The sequence below is a fragment of the Chelmon rostratus genome, chromosome 5 (assembly GCF_017976325.1).
Source record: "Chelmon rostratus isolate fCheRos1 chromosome 5, fCheRos1.pri, whole genome shotgun sequence".
Classification (NCBI taxonomy): Eukaryota; Metazoa; Chordata; class Actinopteri; order Chaetodontiformes; family Chaetodontidae; genus Chelmon; species Chelmon rostratus.
Window position 1 is genome coordinate 25,113,382 of NC_055662.1, and position 25,085 is coordinate 25,138,466.

General features: G+C 45.9%; 1 protein-coding gene across 2 annotated transcripts in view; it reads left to right on the forward strand.

The window, feature by feature from the left end:
- Positions 1-25,085, forward strand: part of LOC121606453 (tetratricopeptide repeat protein 28-like) — a 156,131-nt gene that overhangs the window by 32,807 nt on the left and 98,239 nt on the right. The window contains exon 1 of one of the 2 annotated variants that reach the window (XM_041936775.1): positions 11,946-12,104. The exons of the other annotated variant lie outside the window; for it this stretch is intronic. Within the exon in view, the coding sequence (XP_041792709.1) occupies positions 12,078-12,104 (27 nt within the window). The 5' untranslated portion in view covers positions 11,946-12,077. Of the gene's footprint in view, positions 1-11,945; positions 12,105-25,085 lie in introns of those variants that run through there. 2 annotated transcript variants of the gene reach the window in all.

The window sequence follows — 25,085 nt, forward strand, 5'->3', positions numbered from 1 at the left end:
TTCCCAAAGAGTCGCCCAAGCAGTCACAACTTTCATGCTCAGAAGCAGCCCTTTACGGCTCGGTAATAATCGGTCCAGACGGATGAAGACTAAACATTTCACACAGAAAGCTTTTACAGCCCGGATCCACTTGTCAGATTTGAGAAGTGTAATGCAAGTTTGCATTCTCTGATATCACCGTCTGACAGTCACTTTGAGTGTTGGTGTGAAAAGCAGCAGCTTGCCCCCCCGTCGGCCTCCGTGCAACTCACATTCCTCTCCGGTTCAGAGGCTTTCTGATAAAGCCAGCTGAACAGAAACGCCTGAATAGTGAATGCAGCTGATGAGAAAATCCACTTTTTTTTTATCCCTAAATCCACTTCTTGTTCAGGTGCCATTTACTGTAGTAATCGCGCCTCAAGCACCACTTGTGCTCAGCCTGTTGTGGAGCACTCTTCCTAAGTGGAAGGTGAAAATGAACATCGCACCTCTCGATTGAAGCCGTGACGCCGGTTATCGTACCTCTGATTTCAGTCCTAAGTGTTAATAAATTTTCTGTTGATATTAATGAGCAGATAATTCACTCTTAATGCAGTCTACTTAGGTGTGCTTTTTTTTTTATTTCAGCCAGTGTGGGCTGTGAAGCTGCTGGTTTTACCCAGAAAGTCTGAATGATCAGAGATGCTCAAGCTTCCCGTACATTTTCAGACCTACACTGGTAGCTAGAGGTTGCTTTTCTGATCTTAAGGATTTTTCAGTTTAATTCATTATTCATGTCTTCTATCATCAAACATGAAACGTTCACAGATGGTCCTCTGAGAGCATTCTTGATAGTTTCCTATGTTTTTGTGGCTGTGTTCCAGCTATATATAGTACACATGTAGTTTACACAGTATGGGATTATAGTTGTTTGCTCTTGTGCGTTACGTCATTTTGCTTATCGCCGCGCGGACCACACACTGTGTGCAGGGAGTGTGATGAAAGACAATGGATGATTGATGCACTCAGAGCATCCACACATCTGTTGTGCTCCTCAGGGGGAGTTTTGAGGGATGCCCGGCCCCTTTGAGAGGTGCTGGGGTGTGGGAAGCTGCAGTTGGGACACAACGTGGAAACTCCGCAACTCTCAAACTCAGCTTTCACCAGCATTACATCATCCCTTGGCCCTTTTCTCCAACCACATCAAACAGTCCTGAGGCGAGGCCTGTTTACAGGGTAGGGCAGTGGATGGGCTCCACTGGGCTTTTGGTTGCCCTGAAACCTGGTCTCCTAGTCCTCGTGTTTCCTGGCACCTGTGAACTCAAGATCTGCCCCAAAATAAATGTGATGATTCAAGTTTAAAGGACTGATCTATGTTCTTAAAGTGCAGTAATCTGTTTGCAGAGTAGGAACGTGTTGACAATAGAAACTGTGTCTTTATTCATTTCAGTGATTCTGCTGTGTATCCCAACTAAAAGGGCTTTCACAAACAAGCAGTCGAAGCTGGCTCAACTCTTGCCTCAGTGCAACGCAATGTTTTTCCTGCAATGTACTGAACTGTCCAATCAAATGTGTGCATGTTCTTGTATCCCTTTATAGCATAAATGGCGTAATTACACGCTTTGCGATCATCAAAATGGAGCATGAAATGATTACTGCCGTGATAACTTAAGTTGTGCATTCCTTCCTTGTTGTATTTTAAAACACTATGCGGTATTTTGGGGGTCTGATGAGTCTTTAAACCCATTGATGTATTACTGAAACCTGAGCTGTTGCTAGAGGCCGACACTAAAGAGCCTCAGTACGCTTCAAACAAACTGCTGCATCGTCTACTGAAACCTTCTCATACCTCTGAGAAGAGACTGAAATTGCATGAGTCATGTTTGTGTGGTTTACTGCATTGAGACCACTGAAGAATAAATGCAAAAGCCTTTTAAAAAATTTCTTAAAAAGAGACCAGGGCGGCGGTTTCATGAGGAGACCATGTGTCCGCTCAGATCAGGTGTCCGGACACTCGTCTTACGGCCTGTTTCACGCATCCCGAACCCTCGACGCAGCCTCTGAGCTGATTTAATTCTGAACACCTGCTAAGATGTTTATGGTCACTGTTCAACTCTGTCACTTAATCTTGATTCAACTCCACGTCCTGTGAAGTAATTCAATTCAAAGCTAACAATAAATCCAGCAAATAAGCCGTTGTCATAGTCAGCACCGCTGCATGCATCTTAATATCGCGTAGCTTTTACTTATGAGTCGCCACAAATTTTTATTAAGTGCTCTGAAACAGGGGCATGACATAGTTAGGAAATAAAATATAGGTGATTAGATCCACTGTTTTTCTGATGTGTCTCAGTCGGAGGGTGATAGAGATGCTGCGAAGTGATGAATGCCAAATGGAGTCCAATGAAGTGATGAGTCACAGAGGAGTGTGTCAGCGCTGAGGCCCAGTGAAGGCTGTATCTGTATTGAGCCAGGCTGGATACTGGAGGGGGGGGCGGGGGTGTGCGGGGCAGGGTGAGGGTGGTGATGGATGAGGATGGAGCGAGGGAAGGACGAGGCATGAAATAGAATGAGGATGAAGGACAGAGGAGTCCTGGCCGGCCCGGGGAGGAGGAAGGAGACTGAGACAGAGATGGAGAGACTGGGAGTGGAGAAAGAATGAGGGTCAGAGAGAGACGAACCTACTCTGAAAACTGCTGATGTTTGCTCCTCAGAGCTGCACTGGGGCTTAAATTTGCATTCACTCAGACAATATCAGGTAAGTGTATCAGGTAAGTATTCTTCCTCAGCTGTCAGGCCCGTGAAGGTCAACATGGCAATGAAGAAGACACTGGAATGATTCATTATTAGCTACTAATAACTTTTTACATTAATAGCTTTTTATGAATAAGTTGGGTTTCTTTCATCCTAAACATATTCCCTTAGGATTTGGAAGTTTCTGTCTCTGTTAATTTAATCACTGGCTAAAAAAACAAATTTATAATAGTAATAAAAACCCTGAGACTACCTGCAAGGTCAGTCTGGCCACAGAATATTGTGGAAATTCACTGTTAACACTCCTCCCAAAGACTTATCAGTAAAGTAGATGTTATGAGGCACTTTCAAGAAGTGAATTCAGACCTTTTGTGACTTAATACTTAGATTTTCCTTTACAGTTTTCAGGAATCATACAGTTAATTTGAGAAAAACGTCTTATTTAAATAGTGTTTTTGAATAAATATTTGAAGCTTGGATCAAGGCTACATTTGATTCACCACCTCAGAGACTTCTCAGAAGTATTTGTAGGAATATTAAATCTTTTCGCCCTGATCAAACTGTAACAATTAAAAATTTTGTGCATTAATATGAGAAGAACTGGGCTACAGACACTCCACACTTTTAATATTATTGCCATTTATTATGAGATCTTCCATCTGCCAGGCGAAATGCTGGATGTTCAGACTAATTCAACTAAAAGGCCAGAAAATACAGCTTTCGCACAGTGTTTAACACATCTTGGCTTCTCATTCAGCGTCATCACATGAAAAGAAGTGGGATTCAAAACAAAGAGAGTCACATCATGCTGGGATGGAACAAACTCCGGGTGGCGTGATCCACATTTCCTCACCTGTCGTAGATCTGGCACGTTCATATTCCTCCCGGTGTCACAGTAATGTAAATATAATGACTTTGCTGTTCGCTCTGCAGCCTGGAAAGGAAACCTCTGCTGTGTGCTTTTTTAACCACATTTCTAATGACCTTCCAAATGGTCATCTATACTGGAAGTCCTGCTGGGGATCTGCGAATTACTGCTGAATTGTGGGTAAATGAAGCTTTCGTTCCGGCTGTGAGCTGTCATGATGCGTTTGAGAAAAGCGGGATTGTATTCATGCGTGCGCGCGCACACACACACACACACACACACACACACACACACACACACACACACCGCAGAGACAGAAGGATTCATCAGTCATTGAGTCACGCTGAGGGTGGCAGCTTAAAGGAAGCAGCGTCCTCTCTGTCTCTTATGGTCTCTCTCTTCCTTTCTCTCTCATCTATTAGTTTATCTGTCACTCCTCTTCCCTCCCCAGTACGTCCACCACTGTCTCTCTCTTCCTGTCCATCCTAGTGACCTTCCTTGGGTTGTCTTCCTGTCTTCAGCGGGGCCAGCAGGGGAGAGGGGCCGGCTGTTACCAGGCCAGCCAGATGGCAGGGTCTAGCCTGGGACTGGAGGCTCGGACCGTGGCAAACCCGCTGGCCGTACTGGTGACTGTGGCGGCAGACAGCAGCTCTGTGGGAAGCAGCTCCACCACCGCTGCAACTCCCTCCAACAAATGCTAATTAGCCGCCTTTAGCGCGCAGACAGGTGAAATGGTGGTCCTGAGTTTGTGCTATGGCGTCAGCACAGATCTGGAGTCACAGGTGTAGTTTTTGTCCCAGCGCAGACTCTTAGCTGACAGGAGGAGCGGGATGAAGATGATTGGAGTAGAAAAGTCAAACCGATGACAAGGAGGCTTGACAGCAGGGGAGGAAGCTGGTGGGGGTGAGAGGCATGTGTTGAAGGGTTTGATAGGAAAGGACTGGAGTGTTGCTGTTTTTGGACTGGAGTCAAACCCCCTACGACTCCCTGCTTCTGCTACACCGGCTCCTGAGCCTCTATGCGACGCCGATCAGAAGCACGGGCCTGTTGTATTTCTGCAGGAGTATTCCATGCACCTTGCCCGAGGATATCCTGCGAGCCACCCGTTAGTATCGCAAATCATAAAGTATGCTTTACGTAACCCTCGTTTCAAAGCAAGCAGAGAGCACAGCTGTTTGACTCAGCCGCTCTCAAAACACCGGCTGCATGCAAATGAAGCCGTCTTGCTGATGCATGAGAGCAGGGCCTGTTATCAGAGCGGTCAGGGTGAGGGAGGACGGCTAATTCTGGCGGGGCAACGGTGGCGCTGCTTTCCTGTAACTGAGCCCTCTGTATTCCAACCCGTAAGTCAGGTGTTGAGATGAAAGAGAGGCCTGCCTGTGCTACATGGCTAATTTAAGGGATTAACACCTGTTCTACCAAGGCAGATTAATCCTAATCCTGCTTTAACCCCTTTGATCTGAAGTCAGACTGATTTAAGGAGTGGACTGGCCTAATCCCCTCACAGCAGTGACCAGAAACTACAGGTACCCGATGGAGCTGCAGTATTTACTGTACTCAGTACAGCAACTTTTGTGTTCATTTACTTCTCCTTTCTTACTGTGCAGAGGGATAGAGTCATTACTGAATCCTTTTGTGCCTCCACTTCAGAAGGGTTAATTCACAATTGATGCACTCTCCCAGGGTTGGATTAGTAAAGGAAGGAAGAGCTGTCATTGGCATTATAAGCCTGGAGTATTAATGTATTAAAGCCTGATCATTGAAGAAAAAAAAGTGTTCTGTTGAAGAAAAAGCCACAGGATCTGGTCTTTGCCTCAGCCACACTTCGCTTTTATAAATCCGCATTTTAACAACCGCGGTAACCAAACGAGAAGCTACAGACGATCTGAGAAGTAGTTAAATATTTGCGCAGTTATTTGTTGTTAATTGTAGTCTGTTCAAGAGATCATCAGTCATAAATTGTGGCTTTAATGCTTTAATGTGCTTATTATGATTACCAGATTGTGGTGTGTGACCGAGTGTGCATGTGCATGTGTGTGGGTGTGTGTTTGTGAGGGTGACACATGGATACATTTGATATGAGAGAGAAAGGAAAAAAAGGGACTGTGGGAGAATTTAGATAGCTTCGGTGTGGTGACGATGGTGGGAAGAAAGGTAATTGAAAAAGAGAGGCATGAGTTTGGTTTTGGGGTTTTCTAAATGAGGGACTGGAGATGGGTGGGTCTGACCGCAGCATGGTTTTGTGTGTTTTTATGTGCGTGTGTGTATTTGTATTCGTGGAAGCAGATAGACACAAACACATTTGGATTCATTGTCCTGCTCCGTCTCTATGTTTAGTATGTAGACCGAGGAGGACCACACAGGATCTCTGTCTCATGCGTCGGAGTATGTGGCAACGCTGTGATTATTGATCCCGCCGCAGACGTCAAACCCCAGCGCCTATTTAACTGCCGGCCTGATTTAAACAATATGCTGGAGCCTGTTTCATCCATGTCCAAGACCGCTGAATTATTAAACACATCTCTAAAGCAAAGGTCCTTCTCTTTGCATAACGTCTTCGCACAAATCTACTGTTGAGCGACTCCAGGGGATAAACAAGCCCTTCTTCATTAGGGAAGAAAAAGAAAGAAGGGAAAATTAGGGGATGGGACTTAGAGAATAAAAAGATCATAATCATATGTCTTTATTGCGCTGTGTGAAGAATCATTGATTAAACACTGTAACGTCTCAAAAGAGAGAGAGCTTTCAATTGCACTTTCATTATCACGCGCTTTACAGCATGCAGATAAGAGTGTTTATGTTTTCTCTGTGGAACTAAAGACGAGCTTTTGGGTACATCAGGACACAGTGAATACAGTTACGCTCCAGGGGCCTCAGTGGAAATGCTCGTGAACTGTATGCGTGAATGTTTTTTTCTGCAGATGTAAGCAATCGTTGTACCTTCAGCCCCACGAATCACAAATTAGTTCCAATTCACACGAGACCAGGCAGGTTTGTCTTGTGGTGTGTGTGTGTGTGTGCTCGGTTGAGGTTGTACGAGCCGAACTCCATCCATTTCTTCCTGTGTTTTTAAATGCAGTTATTATACCATCTACATCGTATCTATGGTGCTCCATCAGTCCTGCCAAACTCAGCAAAACCTGGAAGAACTGAATGAGATCTGTAGATATGGTGAAAAAAAATGTTTTGCAAGAAATTCTTATTGCTAGTAAGCGTAGCGTTCTGCAGTTTACAACATAATCTTCTTTCCCCTTTTTTCTTGGCGGTGTAGTCCGAGCAGCTCTCCTGTACTGCAGTCACTGCTACCTACGCCTTCTTTAAGACACATTCAGACTCTTATTTTAATGGGCAACTATGCTTTTCCAATTAGAGGAATTTGCTGGTGCAGCAACTTCCCACTAACAAAAAAAAACTCTATTTGCTCGCCACCGGCAGGAGTGAACCCTGGTCTCTATGTTGCTGAGTGAATGTTTAGCGCCTGTGCCCCCCGCTGCAGCCCGGCTTCATGTGTGTTGTTGAGTATGATGTGCCATCGAAATGAGATGATCTGCTGGCTGCGCTCATCACCGAGCGTGCTACCTGCTGACCAGCGTGCGCTAAATCGAGAGCATCGAAGGCAGAAAAAATCTGTTGTTTTTACTCGCTAGAAACAGCTTTTGTCATTCAAGACCAAATCATCACACTCTTTCAACTGTTTATTAAACTGCAGAGTGAGTCGTGGTTGCGTCCAGCGGAGCGCCGACCCGACTGATTCATCCTGGTGTGAGTGAGAGAGTGTTTTGCCTTCACTCTGCTCTGCCATGAGTCTGCTCTCTGCTCCCCGTGGACAGAACCCAGCAAACAAATAAGATTTGGAATGGTTTTCAGAGGCCGTAACATCAGCCTTTGCTTGGGGCACGTTGGGTGGTCAGTGCAGTGACCTTCTCATAGCGGGGCATCCTAACCCCCATCCATCCCTATTAGAGGACACTTATCAGGGACAGCAGCCAGAGTGACACACTCCCAGCTGGGCTTCCCTGGAGAAAATGCTGTGCAGTGTGGGGAAAGATCCCCACGGTACACTGAGGTGTGTGTGTGTGTTGCTACCATGGGTGTGTGTGGAGTTGTTCTCTGCAGATAGGACCCTGTGACTCTGAGATATGCACAGGCTCATTAATTAGAGGCTCTCATTATCCCCCCTCAGGCTCCAGACACTTAATCAACACCAAGCTCCAAGTAAGACACACGCATGCATGTTCTTCATGCACACACACACACACACACACACACACTGGTGCACAACCATCTCACATGGCCCACAGCAGGCTAAATTCTGACACAACATCATCCAAGAAGGGAGCTCTGTGAAAGAGGTGAATGAATGAATGCTGATGAGGGTTATTTGTTTTCAGTGATGTACGGCACAACAGAGTGGGTGGGTGTCATTGCTGTTTAACACTTTTATTATTATAATGTTGTTAAGCATTTCAGAACAGATTCATCCATCTGCCATGGCTTACTGGGGAAGCAATCTGTCAAACACTAAATTGTTTTCTTATGTTATAAATTTCTGTGCTGGAAATATGATAAATTAGTTCTCAAGGCCTTTGCCTTTATGGATAAAAATACAATAATGTTATTAAAATAAAAATATTATCTGTTCTTTTGTATTGTATGTGCATATTGTCACAGGTGCTTGCACATCGCCGTGCACGTATGTCTGCATGTGACATTGGGGTACACGTTTCTGTGTTCTCACTGTGGAATTTATTGCCTTGAAACTCCAGCCCTTGTAATTAAAAGGCCGCTGTTTATTCAAACGGCGGACAGATAGCGCACAGCGACACTCCAGTGTCGTGACTCAAGAGCCAGACTGTGAAAATAAATTACCCTCAGACATTCGGGAGAGCTCTTGGAGTGTTGCTCCTCGGTGGGGTTTTCAAAAACCTCTCCGTCAGCTTTCATTTTTTTCAAACAGCCTCTGTTACCATCATGTGGGTGATGCACTTTTTACATCATGTGGACTAATAAACAGGCACGCCGGCAGACACACGCAGACGAATGTTGAGCTGTGTACAAATCTGTCTTAGCCCGCATCAGACAGGACGGATTCACGTAGGTAGATTTCAGTTAGACATGAAACTTCTCTGGTTGCACAAAACTGTCTAATTTTTGGAACTGGATCGCTGTGTGCTGCCAAATTAAAGACTCTTTAAACTGAAAATGTGTCAGACTGAGCTGCAACTTCAAGCTACAAACCTCTGTGCATTCCAGCAGAAAATAAGTGCCTTGTGGGAAAAAAAAATAAAACAGTTCAAGGACGTTTTACCAGAAATAATTCTTAATGGGTTAGTGGTAGCTCTAACAGCTTTTTTCCTTTGCATTGCTCAGTCACGAGTGTTGTTAGCAAACCACCAAATAAGCCGTGTTTTCCTCTTTGTGTCAGTTGTAAGTGAAAATCTCTGACAGCGACTGTGACACACAGCTCTCAGTTCTGATGCAGCCTTTCAGTACGGTGATGAACGTCTTACACGAGTGAGTCTTTATTGCTGTGCAGCCGTCTGACTCGCATTTGTTTTAACTTGCATCTATAGACCAGTCTCACTCATCTCTATGAAAGCAGCCCCTCGATCACGACATACAGCGGAGGCATTTTTGAGGGCATGATTGGCAAGAACAAGAAAAGGAAGCACAAACTTTTAAAACGGCTCCAAGTTGTGGAAAATGAAAGAGGGGGTTTTCGTTTCCCTCTGAAGGCTGGAGTCTGATTTCCTGTGCGGCTCTGATTGGGAAAGCAGAGGCACGCACAGGGAGCCTGCTTCTGTATGGAGATGCCAGATGACAGGCTTCGCTCCGAACACACTGTTGCTGAACAGCACGCTGAAGTGGCCTTTGATTGATCATCAAACATACCTTTTATGAAGCCGTCTCTTGTGTAAACCTGTTTTAGATGGTGGGACAGCGTCTGAGTGCGAGCTTGTGGTTGAAAGAGAACATAGATGTAGATGGTGTTCAGATGCTGCCTTTCTGTACTGGATGGAGCTGCTGGCCATAGAAGTAAAACTAATCTATTATCAAGTGAACTGAAATATAGATAGTGTAGCTTACAAGCCCCTCCGCTCCTCTTTGACTGCTTTGATCACAGGGCTTGTGTCGTTCTGTTTGGGTGCCAGCTGTGACTGTGGAGAGTGCATTTTGTTCATGTTCATCCATGTGGATTACCAAGTGTCTCATGGGCTCCTGTGCACAGCAGGAGTTTGTCCATAAGGCCATATGCCAGCTTGTCCCCCTCCTCCTCCTTGTCTTTTGTTATCTGAGTGACCCTTAGGTGCTCTGCGGACCCCGCTGACCCTAACAGACACCAGCTTATTGACCAGCTCGCAGCTCTATAGAGTCCATTACCTAAACCAATTTAAATCACAAGCCTATTGATTCAACTGATTTCACCTTCAGTATCAACCTGCTTTTTAAAAACTCACCTTTCTATAATCCTGAGAAGACTTCCGTCTTACTGTACGAACGCTGTCACGTATCCACTGATGAATATTCTGGTTTTGTGCTGCAGCATCTGGGTTCAGCACCAGTAGATCTGTTTTGACTGTTGATATCTGTTCTGTTTTAAAACTGTTTTCATTCTGTGACTGTGGCAGCGATTGTGGTGAGAGGTTTCTTACCAGAATAACCATGTCCTCTGTTTTGAATTTTATTTCCAACCCACTTCCACAATTAATGATAAAAAGTCAGTTTTTATACTTGGGAAGGCTGCAGATATTTTCTCACACCGGCCAAACAATGTTATGCATCTGATGGCAGCGTGCAGTAAAATATTGCTTGGTATACTATATGTGACAGCTGCTCTCAGAAGGAGGAAAGGGGGAAAGTGTACACAAACGGGGCTTTAGTTGTCTCCATCGCCCAAGGCTCAACACCCTCTCTGAAACGTGCCTTTATGCAAGAATTCAATTTGCTGTTCTCACAAAAATAAGGACAGAAGTATCTGTACTGAAGGCAGAAAGCCACCGCAGCAGTGCTGTGTGATGTCATTTGAATCTCCACAGCTCATTAACGCCAGTTTAAACTGTGATGAGTTTGTGTAGCGTTGCAGGGATACACACAAACCTGCCGAGCACCTGCTGCACCTTTCTGCATGTGTCAGACCAGTTGTAACAGACTGCAGTAAAGACCTTCAGAGGTCCTGTTGGAGGCTTCAGAAGGAAAACAAAACAAAAAAAAGAAAAAAAAAAACAGTTTTAAGAAAACATTAAATCCTTAAAGGGATGTCAGAAAAATGTAACTTTATGATGCCACAGAAGATAACTTAAAGCAAAGATGAGCATTTAGTTATGGTTTTAAGCTTTTGGGCGATTATATTACATTTACATGTTGCATTATGTTCATTGATTCTGTTGTAAATCCAGTTATACGTAAAGCTTACAGACAACTTTCCCTTTCTGACTAAATTTTGACGCGAGGACGCGAATCACCACATCATCGGTCAGTATTCTGCGCTGTTTATAGCGCGTGCTGCACGGACACGGCTTGGTGGCGCGCGGCTGTCACCTGGAAAAGTGCCCTTGAGCAACACGCCAAACCGCCGCCTGCTTCTCGTCTGCACGGCAGCGTCGGCTTCAGCTTCGTGCGTAAATCTAAAGCGCACATTTTTTGGCACAGTGGCCGGCGGCGCTATGACCCTGCTACCTTCTGCCTGCGCGGCTCCACTGCTCCAAGTCTGCTAACTGCGAGGCTGCAGGAGCGCAGGCAGGCGAGGAAGTCATCCGAGAGCCGTAGTCCAGTTAGTTGCTGTTGCAGGAATCAGGATATCCTTCCAGCTCCTCACAGAAATTCCAGGGATTTTTTTTTCGGTGCTCGTACCCCCTCCTCCCCTGAAAGTGATCTCCCTGCTTGTCGCGCTGTCTCCGCCGGGCTGTGTTGGACTGTTTCTCCATGAATACTTCCAAAAGTGTGTCTCGGTCGCTGGAAAACGGGATTTGACCACTGTGATGAATCTTTCTGCATTTCGGCACACATTCCGTCGTCCGATCGTTTGCTCAGGATCGAGGAGCGCGGGACCTCTGCTGTAGCCTACTCACAGGGACGACTTCGTGTGGAAAAAGTTTAAGAATAAATTTTTTCCTCATACACAGTCCGGATTGGTCCTGGGGCCGCCGATCACTGCGTGCCGAGTGAGGAGGGAGTTGGTTCATAACGGACTCATACTTTGGATTTACGCACAGGAACCTTTCCCCTAAACGTTGTCAGTCGACACCATGTGTCTCTGATTTATTCTCCGGGCTCGACTGTGGATTTAACCGGTGTATGATCTGTGTTGACTGTGCTGTCTCACCCAAATTTGCCGCAAAGCTGCGAGTCGCACATCATCATGCATCGCTTCTTGGAGAAAATCTGCTGCAAAATTGAGGGAAGTCGAGAGGCAGCATGACTTGCGCTCTGGATTTCTTTGAATCTGCATTCCATTCTCATATAATATCTTAATGCTGTTCAATTTTGGTTTACAAATATGATGAAATGGCAGCCCCGGAAGAAGGTGAGTCTGTCTTATGATTATGTGTTTGTCTATTATAGCGATAAATAACGTTTTTCTTCTGCTAGATCACAAGTTGGAAAGAGGAGGCTCGGTCACACACTGCTGCTCTTCTTATTCGGTTACTACGAATGATAGACCCCGCAGACAGAATTAACCACAACAGCACTGTACTGAACCAAGAGTGTGTAACGTTAAAGAAGTTTCCCTTGGATCTATTTATACATTTCTCTCTCAGTGGGTCTAAATGGTTGTGAGACAGCACTCAGCCGTTGTGCACCGCTCTGTGTGCCACCTTTAATAAATGCCGCTAGCAGTGCGCAGCAGGGGGTATAAAACGTGTCGCTGTGTTAATCTTGTACCCTCTGCCTGTGTTTGTGTGTTCTGGACTAATCGAGTCATCGGTGATTAGTCTCGGCTGTGAGTTGTGGCCATAAACAGCATTGAGTCCTGCGCCCTGTTTCAGAAACGAGCCTTTTAAAAACCTGGGAAGTGAAAGGTTGCACCTCAGCGTGATTTACACCTAAAAGTTTCAGGATGAACTGGCACCACATCCCTCAAAACCTTAAAGAGGATCCTCCAAGAGGACTAAAACATGTGTCTGGGTTTCTTGTTTCCACCACTCAACACTACGCTTTCCTAGACAAATTTTGTATTCTGCATGCACTCTCTTATTGCTCCATTTTCGTAGCCTTAGAGTATTACAACATGGAAAATATCTGAAAATCATCTGGGGTCTATAAAAAACTGGTAGCACTATAATGCCTTTGGTTCGGATTTTTACCAGCAGGGGGCGGTTGTCTGACAAGAAGCAGCCCTCCTTTGCAGAAGTGGGACTCACACTGGTCTTGAGTCACAGACAGAAAAATGAAAGGATGAGCAACTATTTTCTTTCCTCTATCAACTGTTTTGCATCATTCTAAACTTTCTTTCCCCCAAAAAGGCTTTGTTGAGCTGCAGCATAAACATTTGCAGGGTTTTTTCCCCCCCCTCCCTCCTGGCCCAGATATTTCTGCCTTCTCAGCTGAGGCATGATGATGATGTTCTGTTTTTATAACTACCCAGTATAAAGAGCATGGCTTACCAGCACCCAAAGCAGTGTAACCACGACTACTGGCGCTGGTGGAAGTGGAAACCCACTCTGGTGCGTTTGATCTTAATCACTCGCCATCTCCTTGCCTAAATTAATTTGTGCATGTCGTTTGTTCCACACCAAGTGTCATTAATGTGGATAATCTCATCCTGTAAGATGAGATGAAAGTAAATGATCGAAACCAAGCTTCTTAATGCCGAATTATCAGCAGAGAAAATAAAAGCTGTGAGCATGCCTTAATGATTTCTACAGCTGTGCAGCGGATCTGCCAGAATCATCCACGAGACCCCCCTTCGAGGACTAAAAGCCTTTCCTTACTGCAGGAATTGATTCCCAGCCACACTGCAGTCATATGTGCCCAACCTGAAATAATCATAATAGTAACATTGTCCTTCATGTGTAAATTTTGCGAAGGTGAGCACACTGGCGCCATTCATTGAAAAATGGTTTCTCTCTTTCATGTGATGCTGATTAATGAAGCTGCTGTTGATGTCGATGAGTGGATGCATGACCATGAACACAAGCACATAGAGGAGAAAACAGTGACAGCAGTGCACAATATTTAAAATGACTGTACATTTGTGTGCCTGTGTGTGTTTCTGACATTGTCCCTTCACCCTGAACTCACACACTGATGCCCTCTGCTGTGCTCGGATATTCACCATAACAGGCAGGACACTGGAATAGTGTGAAATAGTGGCAGCTATTTTGCTTCACATTATAAAGAAAGTGATTTCTATAGAATGCAGCACTCTCTATAGAAAGTGCACACGTGGTAATGTCACAAAAGATCCTTGAATTTTCCCTCTCTGGCATCTTGTTTATCAGCTTTTCAATCTGTCGCTTTACTCCACTTCTAGTCCGATAGGAATCGATAGAAAGTGTAGGAGAATCAAATTGATTCAGGCTGAGTGTCCTGTCCGCCTCTTCATAATGGATTACACTAATGAGTCAAAATTCCAAATGTGTGATGTTGAAGAGAAGCGAGAGCAGTTCCCCTTAATGCTGCTGGCAGATAGCTTATCTGTTCTGGAAAGAGAAAGAGGGTGAAATCTTTTTTCTTTCTTTTTTTTCCACGGGGGATTTGTGTGATTAACTTTCTTTTCCTGCAATTTTGGTGGAGTTGCTTTGACCGCCTGAGCCGATTCAGAGAGAGTGTCTGTTACACAAAATGTGGAAGAGGAGACATGTGACTAAAGGCTGCCATGGACGTGGGATTGTGATAATGGTTAGATAAGAATGTCTGCCCAGTGACAATCAATGCTTTCTGTAGATGGAGCGTTTTAGATGAGCTAAAAGGTCAAGTTTGAGAAATCCACACGTAGCCTCAGTCCTTTTAAAGGAAAGAGACGCTTATTTTTGTGTTTGTGAAGCTCAGGAATGCTAACATGGCTCTTGCTGTGTCTGGTAACATAAATGGGGAAGGGTGGGTGAACAGCAGCGGTCACTGCAGTCCTCTGTGGTTGTGTTGTATTAGAGGAAGGTAAGAATTAAGAAACATGGACAGTGCCAGTCCTGAGGGAAAGCTAGCTGATTGAGTGAGGAGAGAGGCAGCGTGCCTGAAGGTGAGCTGAGTGTAAGCCACCCAGTCCAGAGAATAAGGAAGCTGTGCGGCTTCTGGGCAACAGAAACTTTTTGTGTCTTCGTATGTTTGCATCCAAAGTGGTTTGGAAACGAGTTGTGGATGATAGCTTGGCAAGGTTCTTTGAAACGTGTACCTGTCTGCAACCTGAGTGAATTTGTTGATTTACAGTGACTCCCAGAACAGCATATATGACCATTGGAGAGCACCAATGCCGGGCGTACTTTACCTTTGTCGTACCGTACCTGCATCATTGCATGGTTAACGTTGTGAAACGGATGCAGTTAGCTTAAGGTTATACACCAAAACTTGTCATGTTTAGAAAAAGGTCATGATTTGGGTTAAAATAAGTATATGACATAACTTAAGTATGTTGCATAAGTTAAAATAAGTCAGTGTGGACTTTTGGTCTCTTGGGTGAAAGTCCTCTGTTTGTTTGACCCATCCATCCACCCCACCTCCTCCAAATGTGGACTTTTTTGCTCTGTATACTACGTTGCCTGACGTCCTCCGTCGCTCCTGTCATAATCACCACTAGAGGTCGCAGCCTGACAATCAACGTAAATACGGGTCGTAATAACCTCCATGTACGGGCAACCTGGGCTGCTGTAGCAGATATTTGAGTTCCACTGTGGTTTTTCCGAGTGCATGAATTTCTTTTGCAAGAGCTGAAAAACATTCGGCGGTTCTTTTTCCGCTGCCAGATGTGTTTTTAAGTCATCACCACCCCATGTTATCTTGAGCAGAATTGCTCACAACCTGGTAACGTGTTGGAGGGTCTCACGTTACGGAGCCGGGCTCTGAATTTGGAGCTCACGTTATTCCTTGTGGCAGTGCGACCAAGTCAGAAGGAAGCGGCTGTTTGTTTTTGTGGTTGTGCCAGATGTGTCTGCGGGTTCCACACAGTCCACATGAAGCCTTCTCACCTGAGAGGGACAGGATGCCCTGCTCATGTTTCTGCGGCCAGACACACTGGGAGCTCGGACTTTCACCATCAGCAGGCGCACTCTTACATCTCTGACCATGTTCATTGGCTTTTCACCTCGGGGAGTTTCTCATGCTGCTTTTCCTCTTTGATTCGATATTATTTATGAGCTCTCCGGTGCGGGGGGGGGGCGGGCTATCTCTCCCCACAGCGCTCCATCAGTCCATGTGACGTCTCCTGGCTGGCAGCAGCACAGCAGTTTTGGAATACATTTACAGGAAGGGAAAACCCGTCAGAATGTGAAGAGAAGCACTCCAAGACACACATCTGAGGGGAGAAGAAAGTGGGCGAGGCTGCTGGTGGGGGAAGGAATCACTTGGGAGAAGCCGAGAGTGCCGGACAAAGATTGAGATACATCGGGGAATAAATGAACGGGGGCTAGATTGTAGGATTGTAGGAAATAAGGAGATAGATGGGTGGATTTTGGGGAGAAGAAACGGAATTGCTGTAGAGCTGTTGACATTGATAGAGTTTGAGATGGTTGGAAATCGGGGAAGTGAAGAAGAGAGAAAATGGGAAAGGGTTTGAGGATAAGATGGTGCAGGCGATGGAGGTTTGGAGTTTAGGAGTGAGGGGCCCTAGAGTGATGCAGCAGGGATAATTAATGATAGGGAGTGATAGCACCTGCTGTTCCTGATGCTGCACAGTATTTACGGCCCAGCATGCCGAGTGGAACGGGATGCGACTGCGTGGCCAGCCTCCCGGCCCATCCTCCTGGGATGGATAGGGGTGGGGGCGGGGGATTGGGTCAGGTAAGGAGGGGTTGCGCCGGGAACAGCGACTCAGCAATACGGCTGAAATTTATGTGCCGTGCTCACTGTGTTAATCCCAGTCCGCCGCCTCCCTTTGGGAGAACTGGACAGAGATGGAGGACAGGAAGAAGAGCTCCCTGGAATGGGAGGCCTCCCTTGCTCTTATTGTGACGCAGTGGTCTGCAGTACGCTCAGGCTGCAGGCGTGTGCCCTGCAAGGCACTCATGGGATTCCACTGTCAAAATACAACAGCAGAAACAATAGAGACGATCGTGACTGGGCCATCCTGCTCTCATTAATCCTCATTCCTAGGACCTGCACATTCCACCGTGAGTGCGGAGATGGATTTTTGGATAGCAAGTGGTAAATGCAAAAATTGATTTATGTGTAGAACAGTCCATTTGTAATGTTTTCCTCCAAGCCTCAGAGCACTCATTTCTGGTTTGCTGCAGCTTTCCTCTACCCCCCAGTGCTTCTGTTTGAGCAAATGGAACTATGTTTGAGTTTATTGAGGTCATTGTTCCAGGGGTGTGGTCAGCTGCGCTCAGGGCTCAGGAGGTGCCTGCCTCTGGGTGCCTCCGCTGGGAATAAAGCGGACCTGACTTGATGGACCACATCAATAGGAACACATTTCCTTGTTCTATGAGGTGGAACAGTCCTCTGCAGGACTTAAGCTCTATTCTTTTCATTCTTTTCATCGGTTAAGCTTCCGTATTATGTCCTCAGTCTTGCATATACTGAAGAGAGCCAGTGTTTCAGTCATAAGCTGGCTAAAGCATGTTTTGAATAAGGGCTCTCAATGGCACCAGGGACACATCCCTTTAGCATATGGCCTGGAAAACATGCATACTTTTCTCTGTTTCACAACATTTATCAGAGTACAGCTGCCAAAACCGCAGTTCCTACATTCCTGTATAACTCCACACTGGACTGGTTCCAGTGGGCCGGGCGTACTGTCGGCTCAGTCTTCAGGCCCTGCAGCTGTCTCCATCCAACGGCATGCTGTATGTTGTGACAGACATCCGCTGTTAGTGTGTTCTAAAGAGGGCCTGCAATCCAGCCTGGATGGAAACGTGTGAAGAGCATCTCTAATACCACCCTGCCTCATGCTGACGCCCCTAAATCCCTCTAATTCCATCTCTTCTTTTGTCAGAGATGGGATTCATAAGCCCTTCTTTGAAGGCTCAATTTTACAGGAGTGTGTCCATGGCTTAGCTGTAGCCCTCATGTAGCCAGGACTAGACATTCCATTCCTGAGATTGACGGCCTGATCTGGCACCTGAGTGGTCAGTATCTAGTTCTTGAGTACATTATTGATGATCATTGAGCGTGGAAAAAAAAACAGTCAATTAACCCTTAAATGTTCGTGACCACTGCCCCCTGGATGAATGGCACATGGTGAAAGAGTGAAGCAAACAGGATTAGACTCTGTCTCCTTCTCCCCTTCGGTCTTTAAAGGGTAGGTGCTGTGCAGTGTTTTTGCAGTCTAACAGTGTAGCAGAGACACACACAGACCGCCTCAGCAGAGTGCTTCTCCAGGGGTCACAGAAACAACAAAGCCCAGAGCAGATTGTTTTAGTTCCCCTCGCTGTCGCTCTGGCCTGTCTGGCCCGGCCTCCTTACTTTTCCTGCCATGCTGAAAGTGGCGAGGGTAACTAAGAAAGGTTTTTACTGCTGGCTGTAAAATCCTATAGGAAGGAAGCAGGAATGGTGGCGAGCAGGACCCACTGAGCCTTTTCCATCTCTGTCTCTCTGGGCTTGGCGCTGCCAGCTGCTGTTCTCTCTTGTAAGTTTGGATTTATTTATATGAGGCTTATACTGGGATACTTTTGTCAGGGATATGTTTATAGTTGCTAAGATATGTGAGCTAGGAGCGCTTCCATATACTGCGCAGGTATGTCTCCTGAGGGAGGTTCATGATTCCAGCCCCCTTAACAAGGCAGACAGACAGGTGGTGACTGGCAGGCACACTGAGGTAGATTCAGTAATGAGGACGACAGAACAAACCTCCGTGGTCCACCCCCCATGCTTCACTATCTCAAATGATCTCATGCCTCATAGATTTTATATATTTAACTAGGGGATCTGTTGCAGTCTAATAGAGCCATAGCTACTTATAATATAATTCTGTCGTTGCCCCCTCCCCCTTCACTACGGCTCGTCTCTGCCCCCTCTGTGTTCACCCCAGCAGTGTTACCTCCTGTTGTGCATGTTCTCATGGCTGTCTGAGACCTGAAAGTGTTTTGTTTATTTCTTGCTGCCACTCCCTGTAGCCTACATTTGTGGATGTGACTTGAACCTTAATGCGCGCCCCACCCTCCCGGCTCCAGCAAATTGCATTGCCACCTTCCTTTAAAGGAGCTGTTTATAAAATAGATGTGAAAGATCTGTCTGTGTGTCCGTGAATGCGTGTGTCAACTTGTGTATCCCACACACTGCGTGTTTTTGTGCATTTTTTTAAACGCTACTTTTTGCATTTGTCTTGAATCCTCGTGGAAAATCGTTGTCTTGACAAGTGAGCGATATCCTTGTGTCAAATAAGATATGATTTATGGAAACTGCAGTATCATCATCCATCAGAGATACTGACATACTTTACCATGCTTTACCTTCTCCCTCTCTTTTCCAGGCTGCCCCCCACCCTCCCCAGTCCTCTCTCTTGATCTATATTCCTGCGACTGGGGTCAGAGGCCACATTATAGCATGTATTGTTCAGCAGTCTGGAGAGTGCTCCAGTTACCACTGTGAAATCTCAAGCATCAGCGGCTTCGCAGCTATTTAAATATACTGCACAAGGCTGAACGCTTCTACAGGGGGCGGCCAGACGCTGCACAACGTCTATGGTGTGACGTTACATTATTTTAAGTAATGCCTGCCTTTACAGTCATGTAAAATGTGTTTGCTGCCTTCGCCACCTGTCTGGGTGTTCTGCATGATGAAATCATGCTGAAGGGAACATGTTTAGAGCTCTGAATGCTGCTCTGTCTTCTGCAGTAAAAGCTGGTGTATGCACTCGTTCCAGCTGCTCCAATGAGAGCTGTAAAAAAAAATACCTCATCACTCATTACCGCAGCTTCCGACGAGCAATGTTGTCTCGTTCAGAAGACTGCAACTGCTGTAACAGCATTTGCTATAATGCCGCAATAGTACAGTACAGCTGCCCCATTATGTCTGGATGAAGTGGAGGTACAGCTCAGGTGCTGACTCAAGCTGCTGAGCCTTGTGGTATAATGAATGGATATATTATACCTTACAGACACTGAATGCTTCTCGTTTGTTGCCGCTGGGCAGTGCGCAGTTTTACAACAGTGCCCTGGGGACATTATTGTAACACGGCCGTGCAGGCTGGCAGTTGGACATGTGAAACTATCCATGCCTGAGTCTGTCAGTGAGCACGACTGCACGTGTCCATCAGGCTCTGACCGGCAGCAGAAACCCTCAAACGGGCTAAGCTGCCTGCCTTCAGTGGTCCCTGTAAGGCTGCACAGCTGAACGTGCACACAGACTTCTTACCTGGAAGCACTGGGTTTTATTTTCTGCCAGACAACTGGGATGTTGTATTATTTATAGCGTTGCAGTGCGCACACGCTCAGCCGCTATCAGCTTGAAATTCATATGAATTCATATTAGGTGCTCAAATGCTCTATACTTGGTTTGAGCTAAGCTGTTGACATTTACGCCAACAGATCTCTTTCCCCCAGCTTTCTGTCACTCCATCCCCTCATTCCTCCATCTATGCATTGAGCTGCTGCTCCCAGCTAACAGAGCGGGGGCCTCAGGCGGAGCAGGTGCAGGCTGCTGTGATGGTGGCTCTTCTGACGCGCACACACATGCATGGCTACTCTCGGGGGAGACGGGTTGGCTGTGGCACCGCTCTCAGCGAAATGGCAGCCCAGGATTGTTTGTCGGAGAGGAGGAAAATCTCTGTGCTGGTTGTATTTTGTGGTCTAAGTAGAGAGTGAGCAGGTGTTTAGAAATTAAAGCAGTCATCCGTGTGCCAACGTGCTGCCGGTCCCAAATGAACAATTCAAATCTGTTGACAATGTTGGGCGTTTCTCTGCCAGGTGGTGTTTTGAAGTGTGTCTTTTTGAGACTGTTAAAACACTAATTTAATAAGTTGGTTTGTCCCTGTTGCTGCGATTGTGCAGTTTATGGAATTACATGGTTCAAGGCCTTAATCAATAGAAATGTACCAAATCTTGCAGCTTAGATTCATTGTTTTTTTGGTTTTTTTTGCAAGATATACAATAACTTTGCTCATAAATAAAACGTCAGAAGCAGTTGGAAGAGGCTCTGTGATGCTTATGGATGAGTAGTTGTTTCCTGGCGAATGGAACTTGGGATATCTTAATGCTGCAGTTACAGTGTGGAGAAACACTTTGACATGTAATCTCTTGCTCTTCTTGTCTTTCGGTGTCTGTCCCCTCTCCTCTTTTTTGTTTCGTGCGCTGCGCTTTGTTCTGGAAAATAAAAATTGACTTGACATTTGAAACGGATTTCTAATCAAAGTGAGAGACAAATGTAATGGCGGCATGATTGAGCTGTCAGTCTGATGACTGTCTGCGAGACAGCTTTGATAAAATGCTTTGGGATTCTTTATTTCTACCGCAGGAGTAATAATTAGAAACTGATGAAAGATGTTGAACAATAGCATAGCTGCCGATCGGTGTGCCACATTTATGGGCGCCTCTTGTCCTCATTGCACGGCACATGTGACACATGTTTCCTCTGTAAATGGAGTTTGTCAGTCTTCTGAGCACTGTGTGGCAAACAGACAGATGGACTGGCAGGTTGACAGATAATGGAGATGCGAATGTGGCGGGCGACACTCCTTCTGAGACACCTCTTTGACTGTTATCACAACCACTTGTCCCCATTCTCATAAAGAGAGGCTCATTTAATTCCCCGTCCTCGTTTCCTGCGATGACGGAAAGTGTCGCCCTGGCGCGGGAACCGCTCGTCTCAGGGAACGTACACAAAACAACACGAGACAGAAAGATGTTTTTCGACCTTTCATCCAACACGCATTCTGCCGCTTCCGTTTCTTTCCCTCATCAGCTATTGATGCACGTGCTCAGTTGTCTCAATCAGAGCGCGTCTTTAAGTGCTTTCCTGTTTGGGAAATTAGCGTCAAATGATCTTGTTTGAGTGCCCGTCTCCTCTTGGCTCGTGCGATGGTGGGTCCCGGGGGGTTTGTGAGAGGATTCAGATCGGAGGTTGTTGAGAGGAGGGGGAGTTATGAAACCTGATTAGAATATGGTTTGAGTTAATTAACTAAGCATTTTTTTCTCATTCCGTCTATCTATTTGTAATCTAATTACAGATGGTGGTTTTGCAGTTCCTATCAAATGAAAATGTAACTGGTCCCGTGAGGAAGGGATGGGGGTTGGTTGGGTGTAGAGGCGAGAAATGATACCCCTCCCAGCAGCCCACCCACCTCCTGGTCTCATCCTTTCAAAGCTGTGTTGAGGAGTTAACAGCTGTGATGTCAGAGCAATCAGAAAGCTTTGTCTCCACCAGTCTGCAGCGTTTAGTTTATTCCTCCAAGCGGCCACATGTCAGAAACGCTGTAGGTGTCTCATCATTTAAGGAATTTAGAATAAAAATGCACGTCTTCACCCAGCTAACACCTCCACATGTTACGCAGCTGTCTGTAGAGGACGGGTCACGCATGCGATGAGCTGAACACAATCCGCCTCACGCTTTTGTTATGAAGGAGAACGATGAGAGCATTGCGATTAGATATTGTAGCAGAGCTGTGGCACTGCTGTAGGAAATGGTGGGCTACAGAGTGTTTCAGCGTGGACCCCACACATAATGATGAACAGATGGCGAGGACCTCTCATATTCGTTTCTGTCGTCCTTCCTTTGTTCTGCCCGCGTCGTCCGACTTCTTTGTCTTTCTTTCAAACTTCTCTGAGCGCGGCGAACTTCTTCGTGCTGACGTCCTCTTTTGTTTCAGCTTGTTGAATATCTGAGCAGCTCTTGTCATCGCAGCTGATTGGAAAGATCAAGAGGCGCTCTTCAACCGCAGTCTCTTTGTATAAGACAAGTTAAAGGCCAAAAATGCAATTCAAGCACTTCTGTCTCCCCTCAGAGATGACACTCGTATTAGTGCCAACGTCTTGCTTTCCTGTCTCACATCTTTTTCTTCCTTTTTTCTCTCTGTCGAAATTCAAACCCTTCATCTCTCCCCATCTACGCCTGCATATCATCTGTACTCCATCTTTATGTTGGTGTCTCTGAGGAAGAAACAGCCTTTAGCTGTAAATTGGCCCATTTCTCACATTTCATTTCCGAAAGTTGAGGCAGGTAGAGAGGAGTGGGGGGGGGGGGGGGGGGGGGGGGGGGGGGGGGGGGGGGGGGGGGGGGGGCTGCTAGCCCAGCACATTGGTAGAACTGTGGATTCATTAGTCTCCTTGGATTGTTGGAACAAGAGAATGAGAGTTTTCCTCAAATCAGCCAGAAATTGTGTTCTTACAGCACGTCCTCATACCTGAACGACGGTTGATTGCCAATCACTCCCAGAACGACATATATGACTGTGGAGAGGACCGACGATAGGCGTACCAGACCTTCGTCATCACGTGGTTCATGTTGTGAAATGGTCAGAGTTTCCTTACGTTTAGCCACCAGAACTACTTGGTTAGGTTTAGGGAAATAATTTGGGATAAAACCGTTGCTGTACATTATGTAAGTTAAAGTAAGTCCATGCTGACTTTCGGTTTCACACGTGACACTAACGGCCGCTTCCTGGGTGAAAGTCTTATTTGTTTGACCCATCCATCCACCCCACCTTCCTCCATGTTCTTTATGCCACGTCACCTGACTTCATCCTTTGCTCCTCGTAATCAAGCCAACGCGGAGAGCCAAAATTTGCAGTTCCTCGAATGGCCACTTGAGGCCGGCTCTAAAAGCGAGTCAATCCCCATAGACCCCCATATTAAAACTTTACAGCAGAAAGAAACATGTTTACAGCCTGGTACAAAAAATGGTTTTCATCTCTAGTGCTATTTTCCCCGTTCATGACAACTGTACAGGGGGTGAATCGTTATTTAACACACTCATTTAAATCATATTTTGACTAATTGTTATGCATAATTATGACAGTAGTATGTGACAGCTAACCGCTAGGTTTCAGAAACGTGGCTTCACTCGGCCCGCTCCACCTCTTTGCCCTGAGAGGCACTGCCAAGATGGCAATGGCCGGAATCGCCGTCACTGAGCTTCACCAAACCTACGGGTGACGTCACGGAGACGACATCCATGTTTTCTAGAGTCTATTGTAATGACCCACTTGCGCAGACGACCTGCACTGGCCCGTCAGTGTATGAACACATGCCTGCTATATACCAGTGATGAAAAGAAACAGAAGCAGACACCTAACAGGGAACATTTTGCAGCACACCAGGCTCAGTTGATTCCTAAGTGAAGAAAAATATCAGGACATTTCCATTATTCTGCAAATGTGTAAGTCCGTAAAAGCATAAAATTAGATATCTGTGGAGCATAAAATTAATTCTGAGACCTCTACAAAAGGTCAAAGGATATTTTCAAACTAAACCCACGATTAGCTTCTTGTTTGACATACAATGTTAATGCTTGGTAAGAAGTTACCCAGTGTGGAATTGGTATGTCCAGTCACACATTAATCCAGCTTTGAAGTCTTTTAAGTCTTTTGTGACCTACTAAGGATTACAGATGAATTTCCCATATTGTTCTGATGCATGCACATAACATCTCAGACATTATTGAAATTCGCTTTGCTGTTGTGGCAGTCTGTTCATGCCCGCTGTCCCATTTCCTGCAGTCGCCACTCTCTGTGGTCGGAGATTAGGGGAAGGAGAGTGTAGCAGCCAATTACAGTTATATCTTTGTCCTGCCGTGGACTCCCCACTGTCTGCAGCCCACTCCTCAGTCAAAAGAGCATCCAGCAGCCCAATTTGTCAAGATCACTCATTCAGATTGGTGTCATTTTGAGTGGGGGCTGGTGTCTGCCTTTAGAGCAGATGATTACAGCGAAGGCAGATGAAAAGGCAAAATGCAGATGATCCTTAATCTCTTTGGAGGAGTCGCACCTCCTCTTGCTTTTCTTCACCTCTTTATCTCATGATCCCATTTCCTTTCCGTTCAAGGTCTTTCCGGTGTCCCGTTGACCTCTCATTTTTTCCCCTTGATTTCTTTCTCTCTTGATCTCCTTTCTACTCTTCATTATCTTTCCCAGTCTGATTCCCTTTCCCAACGTACCGTCCTCCCCTTTCCGTCTTTTTCTTTCTCTCCTCTTGGCAGCAGGTTCCTTTAATGTGTGGACGACACAGCACCGACCCCATGTAAATATGTAGGCTAATCTGGGCTTTCATTAGTTTGTGTACATGAATATTGCATGACTGGTTCTCCTGCGCTAGCCCAGATTAGTTCTCAGTCTTTTCCCTTGGTTAATTGAAAACCATTATAACTGACTGCAGTCAGGAGTCGTGCTCCAAAAAGCTCCTTTCTCCGGCTACGCCGAGGCTGCTCTGATCTCCCCCACCCTCCGTACCCCTCCCGTCAAACCCAAAGCCCGCTTTTCAAA